At 30.9% G+C, this 18,258-nt stretch overlaps 1 protein-coding gene across 2 annotated transcripts in view; it reads right to left on the reverse strand.

Annotated features, from left to right (window-relative positions):
• Window positions 1-3,819: 3,819 nt before the first annotated feature.
• The window catches only part of LOC144554513 (zinc transporter 5-like), a 32,791-nt gene continuing 18,352 nt past the window's right edge, over window positions 3,820-18,258 (reverse strand). Inside the window, exons 1-4 of one of the 2 annotated variants that reach the window (XM_078302829.1) lie at window positions 6,122-6,565; window positions 4,761-4,978; window positions 4,505-4,654; window positions 3,820-4,194 (exon numbers count right to left, since the gene is read on the reverse strand). In XM_078302829.1, coding sequence (XP_078158955.1) covers window positions 3,889-4,194; window positions 4,505-4,654; window positions 4,761-4,978; window positions 6,122-6,524 — 1,077 coding nt within the window. In that variant the 5' untranslated portion in view covers window positions 6,525-6,565 and the 3' untranslated portion in view covers window positions 3,820-3,888. Of the gene's footprint in view, window positions 4,195-4,504; window positions 4,655-4,760; window positions 4,979-6,121; window positions 6,566-18,258 lie in introns of those variants that run through there. The other variant, XM_078302830.1, reaches the window with a different exon arrangement.

Raw genomic sequence — 18,258 nt, forward strand, 5'->3', positions numbered from 1 at the left:
CAAGTGATGAATAACAAATTAAAATAATAGTATTATAATTGGGTCGTCAGATATCGATGATATATAAAAACCCAGAAACACCCATGCATGCATGTTAATGTATATATGGAATTCTACGTAAAATAACAGACTAAATTTTGATATCGGGAAAGCACACTAGATCAAAATTTTGATGAGGAGCGCATTCGATGAGCATCAGACACATTGAAGCAGTTGATCTCTATGGATATTAAAGCAGCGCACACGAATATTAAAGTGGAACTCATAGATCATGAAGCTAATTAGACAGTTCTGAACAGGTATCGAACTGTCCAATGCCGATCTGATGACGCGGCCTGCTCCCACCACAGAGATATGCATGGAGCCATGGAATGCCAAGCCCCGTTCCCATTATGTATATGAAGAGTACGGCGCGAAGGTGAGATCGACTGTTCTCTGGGCACAAACTTAGCAATATCTCTTGTCTAGATTTTTTTCCTTTTCCTGCTAGTGATGTAATTAAGGATTTGATAAGTTCCTCCTTCGTATATATTAAAAGTAGTCTAGTTATTTCTCAAAAAATAATTATGCATTAAATACTTCTTATAATTAAAAATTTAGGGTATATATATATGGAGGATAACTTACTAAAATTATAGATCATTTATTTATCACTTGTCCCGTTATCAATTCAATTTGGACCTAGATAGCTTCACACAACAATTTTACTTTTAATTGTGAATGTCTCAATGACCTTTGGCTGCTAGATGCCTGAATACCTTTAAAAGACAAATTCTTAATTGAACTACTTAGGGCTGCAACTATATGGATAATCTGGTTAGCTAGGAATAGAATTTGTTTTAATAATACTGCCATACCAATTGTTTCTTCCCTAGGTTCTCAAATTATTTCATTAACATCCTTTTGGTGTAAAATTAATTTTGATGATTCTTATTTTAAATTAACCTTGATCCTTCCAATAGATACCTCTTCTCTGTCTCAGTTAGGCCTTATAATCCTCTCGGAGACCGATACATCCGAGGAGGAAGAGTACAGCTGGAATTCCGAGGAAGAACCATTTCTTGGATTAGAGGGACCATGCCTGGATGAATATCTCAGAGACATGGCAGCCATTGAAGCACTGGATGCAGCACATTCCTCAGACCCTACTGCATCCAGCTCTTCTAATGCAAGCTCCTCCACAACCTATTGAAAACTTGACTTGCTGTTTGTAATATTTTGGTTGTTCTAGATTGTTGATTCTAGCATAATCTAGTTAGTGCTTACCATATTGTATATGTAGATATTCCTCATATTGCTTCACAATTGAGGGATCCTTTAATCATCATTTAGTATATTTTGTACTGTGATGTATCACCACTGTTGTAAAACAACTAGTTTCTAATGAAACAGGTGACATTAGTCACTATTATCGAAAAAAAACTTACTAAAATTATTGAAAGTACGTATTTCTTCAAAACAAAATTAGCATCCGAGTTCTTATGTTCAAAATTCAGTTAATTCTTTTTTTTTCTTATAAATATTAAGTTAAAAATTTAACTTTCATCTTCACTTTAAAAAAAATGCCAATGCATTACAAGCGGATAGCATTTTAAATAATCTTTTGCGATCTTTTGATATGGCGCATCTCTCAGATCAAGTATATACTAATTAGTTTCAAATTAACCTACCTTCTCAATTATCAATACAAGATTTTGTAGCCAAATGAAATGGCCGGCATAAATGAGAATAAAAAAAATTATACATAAAGAAAGAGAAAAATTAAGAGATTATGATTATAATTGCTTAAAGAATACAAATAAATCTCTCCTACTTCCTGAAAACAATAAATTAACATATAATAAAATTTAGGAATTTTCTTTTTTGTAAAAAATTACATTGAAAGTGAAGGTAAATTTTTTTTACAATAATCAATATAGTAAAATAAAATGTCAACATATAATTTTCAATGAAAAAATAATTTAAATTCTGATCTGTCTTTAAAATTTTGTTTTTTAAATACTACAAATAAAGAAATGGTAAAGGAAATATCAGGATTGGGATTTTGGGCTCAACCTGGAAGAAGAAAAAAAATGATTGCTTTTGTAAATATACTAGGGCTGAGATTTGGTGTGGGCCGAGAAACACATTTCATTACACTTTAAAAGGTTTGGGCTTTACATTAGATTTCTAAAACAAAATATATGGACTTAGCTTGGACTGAAATAAAACCTTACGCAGAAAAATGAAAAGGTTGATAAAAGTTCAGGCAGCAAACAATTCTACTCTATAAAATCCATCAGCTTATAGCTAGTTCTTCCTTTATCGCCTAGGCCTGAGATAAGCACACTTCTGAGTTCTGACCAATAGGTGGCATTGTTTTTTTGCTACTGAACAATTATAAAGAAAACATTGTTTCAAGATACTGAACAATATATTAAAATTATGGAATCTTTCACGAAAAAATATTTTGGAAAGGTACATACTCCAAGCATACAATTATATATGGAATCTTTCAAGTTTTGTAATTGCTGAAATTATGGCCGTTAATGATGCTAATTATCTCCTAGCAGCATCTGCCAAGATCACTAAAAAATGATTCGGAAATAATATCTTTAATTAGATACAGTTAATTACAATTTACAAAGATATTCTTTGCACATAAATTTTGAGATATCTCTTAGTGGATGCGAATGAGCAAAACCACCACCAAATACTGTCCCCGGTACCACAGTCAGGATAGCAGAGAAGAAGAAGAAGAAGAAAACAGAGGAGTAAAGGAGAAAATTGTTCAGGCGTAAATTGCTCCAGTCCTACTGATACTGTGTCTCCTCCTATAGACAGCCCTCTCGAGCGGTTGCAAATACTCGGAAGAATATTCTGACAGAGATAAGACGGAGGTGCACACACTGAACATCACAACCATCTTGCCATTTTAGCGGCAGGTGCAATTGGCAGCTCCATCCTTGCAATCGGCTGATGAATTCCTGCCATCAGTTCCGAGAAAGACTATTTCTTCTTAATTAATACTTCATTCACATTCTCCCTGTCGGAAAGCTGATGTCGCGTTGCCTTCCTGATATACTGAATTTTCCGTTTGCTGGCTTCGGAGCCATAGTTGCTGCTATATATTACATTTTAGGAATGATTTCAAGTTTGTGATTAATTTCATTTCTCGCGTGCTATCTTACTTAACATACTCATTTTACTGAGAAGAAGAATGAAATAACATGACATTTTTTTTGAATTTTTAACATGAATAATTTAAGCGGACTGGAAGGTCAACAAAATAAAACTTGAATTTTTTTCTCTGATAAGTATATTGTAGTACATATCCTATTTATATGATTACAGAACTTACAATGAGGAAATGATTCAATAAATTAGATCAAAATAAGACGAGGTTTTAAAAAAATAGAGTACCATACAGCCATTTGATTTTTATCTGACAATTAGAAGTATAGAAAATATAAGTTACATTCAATTTGTTTTGAAAATGCAAGTTCTAACAAGAATGTTGATGTCTTTAGTAACACTGATCCAAATTTTGGAAAACAAAAATTATACAATTTAAATAAATGGAAAATGATTATACAATATTTGAGTCTCCAACTATATAATATACAATCATTCACAAAAAAATATAAAATATACAATCATTCACAAAAAAATATAAAATATACAATCATTCACAAAAAAATATAAAATATACAATCATTCACAAAATAAATATAAAATATACAATCACAAAATTATGATTCAATGAAAAATAAGCAACGTGATGCCTTGGACTTGATCTTTCAAAAAAAAAAAAATAATGAAAACCCAACAATTGAAAAATGCTGAAAATCAATCAATAAAAGAATAAAATTGTAAAGAATCATTGGAAAAATCTCACCAAATGAAGCTTTAAGCCCATTTGGCAAGCAGAGACATTAGACCTGCACCCAGAAGCAAGAAAATGTTTATAAGTAACTGTAACTTCCCGCGGTTCTGCACACACGGATTCATAAAGTCCTGAGCAAGAAGATCAACAAGTGACATGTATATCAAAATTCCTGCAGATAGAGAGTCCAAGAGCCCTTCAACAATCAATGCAGTGTGATTGTTCTCATTGTAGTTGGATGCTATGCCAATACCTATGACAATTCCCACTGGAGTTGTCAGTGAAAAAAATATCGACATTATCACGACCGACTTCAAACGAAATTTTCCCTGCAGTTGTAGAAATAAAGATTTAAGTTATTCAGCTTTATGCTTATAAGATACATAATATGTACATGCATAATGCTTTCATGAAAATTATATTTGATTACATTAGAAATACTAAGAATTATGTGATGCATTTTACACAAAGAAAACTATTATGTTATAAATGGTTTTATTTTATTATCTCAAAACTATATATGAGACTTAGGGACTACAGCTGGCATATCATCATATATAATTTGCATTGGAAAAAAAAAAAAAAAAAAAGGACCAGCAATTAGAACCTAATATGTAGTACTAGTCAATGTTTACATACCTGAGCAATGCAGGATCCAAGACCAAGACCCTCAAAAAACTGGTGAAATGTTAAAGCAGCAATAAGGGACCTTATGGTAGATGGTGTATCTGATGCACCCACAGACATTCCAATAATCACAGAATGAACTATAATTCCCAGTTCCAATACCTTCATCAAGGAAACAAGAAAAATAAACTTTAGTTGCATAATTCAAAATTGGTCTATTATTCAAGGTTCAAGTTATATTAATGATAATAATCATCTTGTTTCTAACCTTTGATATGACACGGTTACGAATGAGTTGACTATCTCCATCACCGTTGGTTGCAGCGTCAACCACCATGGCAGCACCATGAGTATGCACATGCACATGATCTGCATGCCTCCGCTCTGCATCAACGGTTGCCTCCAAATCGTTGACTGCAGATGCCGCCTTCTTAAAGTGTCGCCTGCTGAAATATCCAGTTGCGATTGTGTCCATCATTAGTGTACCTATTAATTGTGTGTTAGATTATTAATCATCACAATTTTGGGTTATAACAATTTGCTCAAATGTCACCATGTACACCAAAGGAGAAGGAAAGAGAGTAATAGTATGATAAATTATCTCTATGTACAACACAAGTTAATTAACAAGCAATTAACATTAAGATTTCATTTAATGATTATTTGTAGATATTTTTTTTATGAATTTCTTTGATTGCTCTCATTTCAAGATTTGAAAAAAACATACATGGAATTTGTGGAATATCAATAAATGTGCACAACTGAAAAGGCTACAATTTGATATGTATTATAAAGTTGCAGCATGATATAGCTGAATTCATGATTCCCATCGGACCAACTGTAATATCTATTCTGGCTTGGATTTTTAAGTTTTGATATAGATCCATTTTCAAAAAAAAAAAAAAATTGATATAGATAAAAAGGGCTGGTGCTAGTATAGTGTTTCTATTTAGCAAATAGTAGATACTAATGACCATTAAATGTAATATTAACTACATAATACTCAATTTTCCATATGACATGGATTTGTTTCTTAATGGGACCTTAAGCCATCCATTTCAGGTCTCCTTTTTTTTTTTCTTTCCGAAAGTTTCTTTCCTGAAGTATTAATTTAACACCTTGACTTTAAGAATATTTATTGTTTAGATTTATTATAAGATATAAGAATGGCATTTCAGAAAAGAAAAAAAAAATCAAACTAGTCCTGAGTTTCGTCCAAGTAATTAACCATAAAACCCCAGTTTAAATTTTTTAAGTTTTGTACTCTATACATTTACCAACAATAGCATATAGTATATAATACCTAAGGGTTATAAACCCCCCCTCCTCCTCTCTCCCCATAAATAAAAAAATAAAAAAAGACAGTAGCACATTTGAATAACAGTAAAGTCACTTTGTATGAAAAGTATCTTCATATATGCTTAAAGTTTTAATCAACAGAATCAATGAAGGACATGAATGATAGGCCCCACGTTAATTATAAGTAAATTTTTTTCATTAAATAAAAAAAAATATATGGAAAAGGAGAGACTACAAACTAAATTAATCAGAATTTGAAATCAATCAGTTTCCTATTTCATTATCATTTGAAGCACATCATGTATGTATATATATTATAATGTTACGTACCTATGGCAGCAATCATGGCTCCGAAGCCAGCAAACGGAAAATCCTTCCACGGTGATTCTGGAAGGCAAGGCGACGTCAACTTTTCGATAGCATCAGGAAGGATATGAATAAAGCCGGTGGCAAGAATGACGCCAGCAGCGAAAGCCTTGATTAAGAAAAAATAGTCTTTCTCAGGACTGATAGCAGGAAACCACCGACCAAGTGCAGGGATGGAGCAGCCGATTGTACTGGCTGCTAAAATGGCGAAGATAGCCACTATGTGCAGCTTGCGCGCCTCCATCTTGTCTATGTCGGAATCCTCTTCCGAGCATTCGCATTCGCTCGAGTGCGCAGTCAATGGGAGAAGACATAGTATCACTAGAAGTAGGAGCAATGTTACACTTGAACAACATAGTTTTGCCATTCTCTCTCTCTCTTCTTCTTCTTCTTATGTGTTTCTTAGGATTTAATATGAATTTTGCTATTGGATGTGTAATGTTGTGTTAAATGACAAAATGCTCTCAACCAACCAATTTAAATTAGGGTGGATGTTAAAGGGGCGTCTCTTGTCTAACAAGTTAGAAAGACGGACATTTGTTTGATATTAAAAACGGGGGAATTTTTCACGTGTGCCGCTCAAAAACTTCAAAAATACGTATTTTCTCGTGTAAATTTAATTATGCATTTTCCCTTTAAACTTTTAAAATTCACAGATTTATCTATTTTATTATCTTTTGTATTAAAACTCATTTTAAATTTATAAAATATCCATTTTATGCTTTATTGAAAATAAAAAAAAATTTGTAGCTTGTTTAAGAAAAATGCCGGTCATATATTTGATCGGTTTTCAAGGACAAAATAGGTATTTTAAAGAATGAAGGGTATCATGGGTGTAAAGGATATAATTGATATCTTATAAGATTAACATTTTTCTTGAAACAACTAAAATTTTATATGCTTTTAATAAATAGTGAAATAGGTATTTCAAAATTTAAATGACTTTATATATATATAAAAGACAATAAAAATGGATAAATTTGTGAGTTTTGAAAGATAAAATATGTAATTTTGAAGTTTAAAGAGAGAAATACATAATTTTTAGAATTTTGAGATTCTTGAGAGGTATACGTGAAATTAATTTCCACATTAAAAATGGATTTCGATTTCTGTTCTTTTATTAAGTCAGAATTGCAATTTAGACAAGTCAAATTGTCGACCGAAATTCTTATATCCTCAATTAAAAAATTTATAAATTATATATACAAACGTCATCGATTATTATCTTTTTTTTAATGTCCAAACTGCTGAGATTTTTAGCAGTTCTACAGTAGCAAGAGAACCGTCGAGAATCTCGACAATTCTACTGTTGCTTTTTTTTTCTTCTAAATTTAAGAAGATATATAACATATTATTAGTTACTATAATAATCAGAGTATAAAACATCAAATAAATTCTTATTTTCCAGTACTTATTTGCACTGCATAAATAAAATCATTTGTGTTGTTGTAAGCAATACTCTAATACTCTATTTGACTATTTGCAAAATATATAATTATTGAATTTAACAATTTTTTTGAGTTAAGATATATACAAGTTCATAAGATTTATAATTGCAACATGATTGTATGATTGTTCCGATGAATGCTAAGGGTTCAAAATCAATACATTCTCCTCACAAGTTTGCCAAAAGTGGTCATATGCTGAAATCAGATACTCGAACGCTGAGATATGACAGTTTGAAGATTGTTATTTGTTACGTTGTCATGGTTGTCATAAAGTTTGACCCCGAATACCTAGATTTTTTTTCAAGCTGAAAAGTTAGAAACAACCGTTAGATTCAACCGCCACAACGATTGTCACAACCATTGATGAGTCCAAAATGAACTACTTCTTTGATAAACCCTAATTTCAACTTATATTCAGACCACAAGCGTACGATCCTATCGTGTAGTATAAATTGGGGTGTCGATCCACAAGAATATTGTATTAAGTTTTAAACAATTTTTACTAGTCTATGTTATTGGATTTTTAAAAGATTTTGTAGTGATCAATGCAATCAAAGTATTATAGTTAAAATAAAGTTAAACAATAGATAAAGATCCTCTACGGTTCACATTTTCTATCTTTCTTAATCATGCAAAGTATAAGTTTTGAGATGCTCCATGTGATGTCCATTTCAGTGGCTATTTGATAATCGTCAAAATATGATATTTTTACTCTGTTTTTAGTCTAAATACACAACTTTCTCCAAAACCTGCTAAAATGACTCAAAAACACGTTTGTTGTAAATAAATCATAAAAATAACAACTTCACATTAAGTTTTCGTCATCTTCCGGATAAAAAAAATAGGGATTTACCCTATATGATTTGGCGTCATCAACCATCACAACGTTGGTCACCAAAAACATAGATTTGTTTTCCTCCCTAAAATAGAAACAAATATTAGGTTTTCTTAGAGGTATACCCAGCCGCCATACACTTTGAAAAATTGTCTTTCTCTACTGAAAAAGAGCTACCATGGTTGTTTGTTCTTAAAACTTCAATACTTTTTCAACAAGCTTAAATCTACTTCACCCTACTCTATTTTTATTAGAATTAGAGTGATTTGTGAGAGATCTTTTATTTATTCAAACACTAGAGCTTTTAGTTCTCGCTTCTTTGAGCCGTGTGACTTCTCGGAGTTTGTAAGAGCTCACTGGTTCCGTCTTGTACTCCTTTCTCATTGGATAAAGAACGACTCGTCATCTCGAAGGTCACGGAGTCCCAGAGATGTAGACATATAAAGCCAAACTCCATAACCATAACACAAATCTTGTGTTAAGTGTCTCTTAACTCTTTTATTTACTTTTACGTACACTTGATATTTTTAAGTTTTTTTATTCCACCAAAAACTACTTACGAATACACAAGATTTATTTTTATATTTGAATATCCAACCAAATAGGGTGAAAATTTTAAAAGATCTCATATACACTCCCCCCATGTTACGTTACGGAACTTTAACAATTAAATTCCGAATGATTTGAAAGCAAGAATCGAAAATCGTGCTACCAAAATAGAAGTTTAAACCTTAATTAATGCCTCTCTAAATAAGTAAGTCAAGTGTGAATCGAAACCGCGTTGAAATTTCGAGAATTTGAGACTTTATAGGCTCAGTGCGTTCGCACTGGTGGTGAGTGCGGGTGGCTGACCCGCACTGGCCTCTGTCTGCCTTAGATTGTTTTCTAAATTTCTCCTCAGTGCGTCAGCACTGGTGTGAGTGTGGATGGGTGATCCGCACTGACTCTAATTTTTCTTTTTCTCCAATTCTGACCAAGTCCTGAGTGCGGGTGACCGACCCACACTGAAATTGAGTGCGTCCGCATTAGGCTCAAACTTTTCCCTTGTTCAGTGCCGTTTTCATGAAAATTTGACTAAGTACTGAGTGCATCCGCACTGAATTGAGTGCGTCCGCACTGAACTGAGTGCGTCCGCACTGGGGTATTCTTTTATGTGTTTTCCAAGCTGCCAAAATTCTGCCAAGTGTTGAGTGCGGGTGATCGACCCGCACTGAAAATGAGTGCGTCCGCACTCGTGTATATTTCTGTGTATTTTCAACGACTGAAAATCTGTCCAAGTGTTGAGTGCGGGTGGCCGACCCGCACTGAATTGAGTGCGTCCGCACTGAAGGTGTCTTTTTAACCAACATCAGATTTCTTTCCTTTCTCTCTCTTCCCCTCCGCCCCTTTCCCCATTTTTGGTGATTTTCACCCAAGAGAGAAGAAAAAGAGTGAAAGAGTTTCCTTTCCCTCTCAAACCCCCGATTGTTGCGAGAAATCGAAGTTGGAACTGAGCAAGCGGCCGTAGATCTCTCCTAGCTCTCCTATTCGGTATTCCTTTCTCTTTCCGTTTCTCTCTAAAATCTCAGATTTCTCTATTTCTTGAGTTTTCATTTTAAACCCGAGATTTGTGTTTGAATTGCTTGTAGACTAGCTCCTTGAGCTTCTTTGATTGTTTATTTGCCGATTCTTACCCAATTTCATCTCGATTTTAGATTTCAATTTTTAGGATTTTTCGTGCCAAAACTGAAATTGGGTATAATCGTTAATTGATTAGTTTAATCCAATCAATTAGACTTGTAATCTGTAGGGTTACCTCTTGATCTTGAATTTCTAAAACATTTAACGGCTAATTTGAGGTTTTGACCAAATTAGGGTTAACCCATGGATAAATTGAAGTGTTACGGTTACCGAATTTGTGAACCAAGGTTAAACCAAGTTTATGTGTAATATAGGCGTAGGCTCGGTCGAGCAAGACTTTGCGGGACACTTCGAGACGTCTGATCCATAAGTACGCGATACGCTCGTCGTAAACAGGTACGGTATTCTTGGACTTGTTTGATATTTTATTTTCATGAATTAAATTGTTTATTCGTTTGTCATGTTGAATACCTGATTGTTACATCAGTGAATTGCATAAATCATTTGCATAGCCCAATCAAATTAAACTCGAATTATGGTGAATAAAATGATTTGCATGCTTGTATGGTTGCCATTTGTGTTGATCTATTATGATCAGATTTTGATTGAAAGTCATCACGGACTGTGTGTGTGAGCAGATTTACGAAGTTGAGCTGTATAGCTGACTTAGATCCGACGAATTTGCAAAGTTGAGCTGTATAGCTGACCTTGAGCCCTGGATCCTTATAGCGCTTTAGGTGAACGACCCTCAGTTTTCCCAGTACCAGTTGGGAGGAGGGGTGAGTGATTGTATGGATGTGTGATTTGGAGTCGTGGGTGACATGTGTAACGTCTGTGGCTCGGGGACATTTTCCTACGTTTTAATGCATTTGGACGGTCAATTGAATGTTGCAAACATTGGAATGATTCCAAAGAAGATTTTCTTTATATGACTTGAACCAGGCCTTAGTGAACGGTTAAGCCAAGCGATTACAGATGAGTATCAGATAAAGGGTCCAGCTCGGTGGAACGTCTGTAGGTGTCAGTAACCCTACAGACGAGGGTTTGATAAAGGGTCCAGCTCGAAAGAACATCTGTAGTTGTTACCAGCCCTAATGAGTCGAGTTAAGCCAAATATGTGTTGTGTTTGAAATTCATCTTGGAAATTTCGTTAATTGTGATTCATCTGGTTGAATTGTTATTGGGCATATGCATTCTTTTATTTATGAATATATATCTGTTTGAATTGCTGTTGTATGGATTTTATTTCTGAATATGGAGCTTGATTGCAAGTCCAATAATCTAACTGTGGCAAATTTCGCACTGTGAATTTATTCTTACCCCCATCCTTCGGGTTATTTTACAGGTACTGGTGCGACTGATTCCGGAGAGGCACGCAAGTAGTAGGCCTTAATAGTTTACCATCATATGACCCTAGATATGTTTTGTTGTATAGCTTTAGGGTAGACCTCATGGTTGGTATCCGAATGAGATACTTTTGGATGTATTATATTCTAACCAGACTGTGTACTCTGATTTATATTTAGAAACTTGTTTTATATTATTATTGTCTGACTGGATTGTGAATTGCCTTGTAAGCATACACGGTGGTGTATGCTTACGGCGGGGTACTGTTGCAACCCGTGACCGCGGGGTGTGACACCCCCCCTAGATGTCGTTAGTGACAACAATTTGCGGTCCAAAACATCAAATAAATTCAGAAAAATGAAAGAAAGTACAAGATGTTCAAGACAAAATGGAAGAGTTTTTCATACCTTTTGGTAGAAAGTCTTTAAATTTTTACTATGCATCAACGATGCATGTACATGAAATTTTTTTTGAATATATTTTGTATAAAGTCAAGCGGTCGAAAATATGACTGTGTACATGCAAAAAAAAATGAAGTTTTACAAATTATTTTAATGCATTCATTTCCATCAATTTTTTACCACTCGACTTTGTACTAATAAAGTCAAAAATTCAAAATTTTGCATGTATATGCATCACTCGTGAAGTAGATCAGTTTCAACAGTTTTGATTTGTCTCGTTTGAAGTCAATCAGATAAATTTTGAGAGTTATGCTCACCAAATTCTTTGGTGAGCACAACACAACCTAGTTTTGCGTGCACTATGCTCACCAAGAAGTTTTGTGAGTATAACCCCAAAATCAATTAGATTTGCTTTAAATGACAAATCAAAATCATCGAAACTGATATACTTCACGAGTGATGTGTGTACATGCAAAATTTTCGAACTCATTTAGTACATAGTCAAATGACCAAAAAATGATGAAAATGAATGTGTTAAAATGACTCATAAACGTTCATTATTTTTACCGCTTGACTTTGTACTAAATGAATTTAAAATAGTGCTTGCTAGCTTTATTCGTATAATAGTACTTATTACAATATATATTAATAGCATTAAACTATATTGTTGTTGATAGAATGGTACTAGTAGTGGGGTGTTGTTGTTGTATAATGTTATTTGTTATAGTTCCTACTATTTATCATCATTCATTAGTGATCATTTCTTAAATATAATCTCAAGAATATAGAAATAATAATTATTATTATAGTAACTAATAATTTAGAAAAACAACTAGTATAATAATAATTATGATTTTTATAGTAATTACTAATAATTATTTACATGGACGTCACATTTAAAAAAAAATGTAGCTACAACAATAGAACTGTTTAAATTCTCAGCAGTTCTCTTGCTACAGTACAATCATCCAGAATTTTAAAAAAAAATTGAAGGTTTTTGTGGAACTTTTTAATTAATGGATGATGTGAATAAAACTTTCGAAAATGTCGACATGTCTCCGGAAACTAACATGACAGCAAATTAATTAGGTTGACTAGTACTCTTAATATTTTTCTCGAGCATCTTAAATATTTATTTAACTTTGTGTGTAATAGATAGTTTATTGTGTGAAATATTTATTTTGCCAACCCAATAAATATTTGATCGGATCCTATCTGGATTCCATCACCCGAATAGAAAAATTCATCGGATCCTATCTGGATTCCAACCCAATAAGTTCATTGATTTTAAAATAAAAATTAAATGGTCATAATTTGATCCAATTAATATGAAACAATATGAAAGATCTAATTTCACTGTTCTCAAGTAATTGACCCAAGTCATGGCTCTATCACGTAAATCTATTTTAATTGACACATAACATAACAGATGCATTTGCGTAAAATGCAATTATTATTCATCACAAAATATTTATCACCAAAAAATATATTTATATACAGATAATGTTAAAAAATACATATATACTTCCATCCTGACTATATCATACATCTCGACATATCTCCAATCTCAAAGTCGTCGTACAACAAATAGATTAAGATAGAATTTTTTTCAACCCAAAAAAATATATTAAGGTGTCACAAGGATGTCGACACACTAACCAATTGTTATTATTATTTTTTTTTTTTGTAAGTACAAATTCGGAGGCGTAGACAAATTAATTAATTAATCACACTTACGTTTCATAACGGTTGGAATTGCCAGCTTTAAATTATTTTAATTAACAATTTATAAACTAAACCAATTGTTAACTCTTATTATTATTTACTGTATATCTCTCAAACACTTTGAAACTTCGTATTTTCACATCTAAAATTCATAATATCATATTTACTCTTCAGAATTTCAAAAATTCACATATTTACTCTTCTGGAGACAAATGTATGATTCATTTATGTACTTCTAACGTATATTACAATGTCACAAGTGGATAAATGAGTAGATAAATGAATCATTTGTTCTTGAAAATTGATCAATTAAAAGAACAAAATGAGTACTTTATAAATTTAAAATAAATTTTAATACAACAGACAATAAAAGGGTAAATTTGTAAGTTTTCCAAGATTAGAAGAATAAATATGATATTATGAACTTTAGAGGAAAAAATGCGTAATTTTAATGTTTTTGAAGGGTTTATATGAAATTTCCCAAAAATAAAGAGCATATCTGCATTAGCATCCCAAAAAGAATAAAGATATGAACTTAAAAGTGTATATTTCTTACCAGACAATAATTCAACGGCTGAGATTCTGCAGCATATTAGATGTCTATCCTAAAAAAAGTTATTAAAAAGATACTTTCCAAGTTGAAATCTAAGAACCATATAGTTGTTTGTACATCGTACATTTCAATGACATCGCAGTATGATATGATCTTTCTTTTGACCTTTAATGTACCCTTTTAGAGGTCAGGAGCTCACGACCAAGAGTGTTCAACCTTTTTACTTTTTTTCTTTTTTTCTTTTCCCTTTTTCTACTAAACTTCAAGCACTTCAATAAACTCTATTTTTATTTTGGAAAATAAATAAATTCATTTTACATAATCAGAAAAGATGATGAATTATTTAAACAACACTAAATGTGCGGCTCCTTTGAAAATTCTCCATGGAACTGGATATTGTTTGCGATCTTAGCAGTATTTTTAAATGCGGCCCCATAAACTCCATATGTATATGCAGTTTATTGTAGTACTTATAATATCATGCAGTCACATATATGCAGTTTTGAATATGAGATCACATATGCAGTTATGTAGAACATATACGGACATTTTAATTTCTACACAGTACACTTCATTAGTACGTATTGTTTCTGAATTAGATATTGTCATAACTTATTACTCTAAGCATAACTTTGTTGGCTTGTTAGGGAAAATGACTGTAGGTATTATTGGTAGCTCACTTTTTTTTTTATTTGAATAAATAAATTAAAAAATCAACATCCACAATTTATCTATATCAATGTATTTTTGCAAACACATGATACCGAAAAACAAAGTCAAAATGTCGTAATATTTTATATGTGCATATAGAAAATGATATAGATATAGATCAAATCCAAATTTTGTATTTTGATATTTAATTTTTAAATATTATGCTATTAACGTTTAAAAAATAAAAGCATGATATAGGGACAAAAAATAAATACATTTGAACCCTCCTCATTTCCAACGGGTATATATATTAAAAATATTTTCATTCAAACATTATTATTATATCCGTAAACATCTTTAGTTTCATAGTCGTCGTCTCGTCGGACAACAAATTAATTAAGATGATTTAAAAAAAATAATTAATAGAATATTATTACTTGTGTAACTTAAATAAATAAGAATACAAGAGTACGGAAAAAATACTTTTTATCAAATAAAAAAATACAGATAAAATATATTCTTAACTAATATAGATATAAAAATAATTCCATTCGAACTGTATTATGTCCGTAAATATCTATAGTTTCAAAGACGTCGTCTCGTTCTGTAACAAATGAATTAAGATGATTTTTTTCAAAAATAATAATAGAATATTATTACTTGTGTAACTTCAATTAATTATAAGACTACGAGAGTACTGAAAAAAATATTTTTATCAATTAAAAACAAATACAGAAAATATTTATTCTCAACATATTTAAATATAAAAATACTTTCATCCAAACTGTATTATATCTGTAAACATTTCTAGTTTCAAAGTTGTTGTCTCGTTGTACAACAAATGATTTTTCAAAAATAATAATATATTATTATTATTTGTGTAACTTCAATAAATAAGAATACGAGTTTTTTTTTAAATAATAAGAGAATATTATTACTTATGCAACTTTAATAAATAAGAATACGAGAGTATGGAAAAACTTATATTTTATCAAATAGAAAACATTACAAATAATATGTATTCTCAATGGTAGATATTAAAATACTTCCATCCAAACTGTACTATACCAGTAAACATTTTTAGTTTTAAAGTCGTCCTCTCGTCGTACAACTGATGAATTATGATGATCTTTCAAAAAAATAATAATATAATATTATTACTTGTGTAATGTCAATAAATAAGAATACGAGAGTACAGAAAAACTATTTTTTTATCAAATAAAAAATACAGATAATATCTATTTTCAACGGATATAAATAAATATACTTTTATCCGAACTGTAGTATATCTGTAAATATCTCTAGTTTCAAAGTCGCCATCTCGTCGTGCAACAAATGAATTAAGATGATTTTTCAATAAAAAAAAAAGTAGATTAAGGTGTTGAAAGATGTCGACACACTATTAGTAGAACAAATAATCATGATTATTTTTTTATAGTTACATGTAGGCGTAGAGTAAATTTATTAACCAAAAGGATTCATGACATTAGATGCAAATGCAGCTAGCTAGCATTGGGATTGCCAGCTTAATTTTGATTAACAAATAATGTTGTCTCTGGAGAAATAAATATATCAATAATATAAAAAAAATACAGATAGTGTCTATTCTCATTAGATACAAATATAGAGTTAATTTCATCCAATTTTCATGTGTATCATGTCTGTAAAATATCTCGTCTCATTGTCATCGACTTGTCATGCAACAAATAAATTTAGATAATTTTTTTAAATAGAAAAAATAACAAAAGTACAAAACTAATTACTATCAAATATTGTTACTTGCAAACTTTAACAAAAAGACTCTAAAACTGCATAAAATTATTTTTCATCAACTAAAAATACGGATAACTATTCTCAACTAATACATATATAAAAATACTTTCATCCAAACTGTAACTATCATGAACTCGTCGTGCAATAAATGTGCAATAAATGAATTAGGATGTTTTTTTAAACAAAACAAAATTGATTAAGTTGTCAAAAGAATGTCGACACCCTAATGATAAAATAAATTATCATGATTATTTTTTTTTTATAATTACACGTAGCACATAAGATACATGATATATCAATATAAGTATCTAATAACATGAAGATGCTTGCATTTGACAGATTAAAAAAAAAATGTGCTTCCCAAGACTATAAAGTATATATTTCTAACCAGTAAAAAGTTATTGGAAACATAGTTTGTAAATTATTTCATGATTTCATTCCACTGACATAGTTATTGGATGGTTTTTTATTTGGTTTAATTTGACCATTACTGGAACCTTTCGGTCCTTTACTTATCTCTTTTTGTACTGAACGTTTTGGCACCTAGATCTCAATAAAAAGTACTTTTTTGGTCAAGGAAAAAAATACAAATACTTCCCAGCCTTTTCGTTTGAGGCTGAAAAGAAAACAGAGTCGTTTTTTTATCTGTAGTATAAATAAATTAATTAAATTTATAGAATAAAAATTGGAAAAAAATCTCAAAAGTTAACAATTTTTTTAATATATAGTATAAAAATTAAATTTTCATGAGCTTGAGTTACAACTGCACCAAATACGTAATTTTTAAGAATAAAAAATTTGTTGTTTTTTTTCATGTTATAAACAAAACGCCGTGATCTTCTTAAAGATTTTATTTATTTCTGTAAAAATATTTATTTTTCTAAAAACAAAAAATGTACGTAATAAAAACACCTTTTACTTTTGTTTTTTTTGGCTCTTCTTTTATATATGGTGTGTTGTTAAAAAAATACGGATAATGCCGATTTTTTTATATATATCCAAAACTTCAATCAAATTACAAAAAATAACCGAAGTACCGTTGAAATTCGATTTTTACCCAATCCGGTTATCCAATAACCGGAATTTATAGAAATGTCCGGTTAACCACTCCCCGGACTCAAAATGCACAAATCCGGTTAATGGTTAACCGGATTTGTGCATTTTGCCTTTTTTTTTTTTTTTTTTTTTGAAAACAGAAATTTTTTATTTTTTGTATTAAAATATTAGAAATATTGAATATATTTCTTTGAAAACAGATATAATACAATATAATTTGATTTATTAGAAAGACTGCAACAAATAACCCGGATCAATATTTTTCAGATCCGATTTTTCGCGGCTGTAAGAAAAATTAATATATTTCTTTATGTGTTATTGGAAAAAAATAAAAATAATTAGATTCCGAGTTATTGATCCCGGTTCAAAAGTCACTTCTAGGTAATCCAGAAAATATTGTGACATTTCTAGTACATTTAATTAATAAAAAGTTGTATCTATTTTTGAAAAAAATCAAAAACTTTAATTTATTTAATTATTGTTTTTCAAAAAGAATTCTCAAAATAGATACAACTTTTTATTAATTAAATGTACTAGAAAGGTCACAATATTTTCTGGATTACCTAGAAGTGACTTTTGAACCGGGATCAATAACTCGGAATCTAATTATTTTTATTTTTTTCCAATAACACATAAAGAAATATATTAATTTTTCTTACAGCCGCGAAAAATCGGATCTGAAAAATATTGAT

This window comes from Carex rostrata, chromosome 5 (assembly GCF_964058835.1).
Source record: "Carex rostrata chromosome 5, lpCarRost1.2, whole genome shotgun sequence".
Classification (NCBI taxonomy): domain Eukaryota; kingdom Viridiplantae; phylum Streptophyta; class Magnoliopsida; order Poales; family Cyperaceae; genus Carex; species Carex rostrata.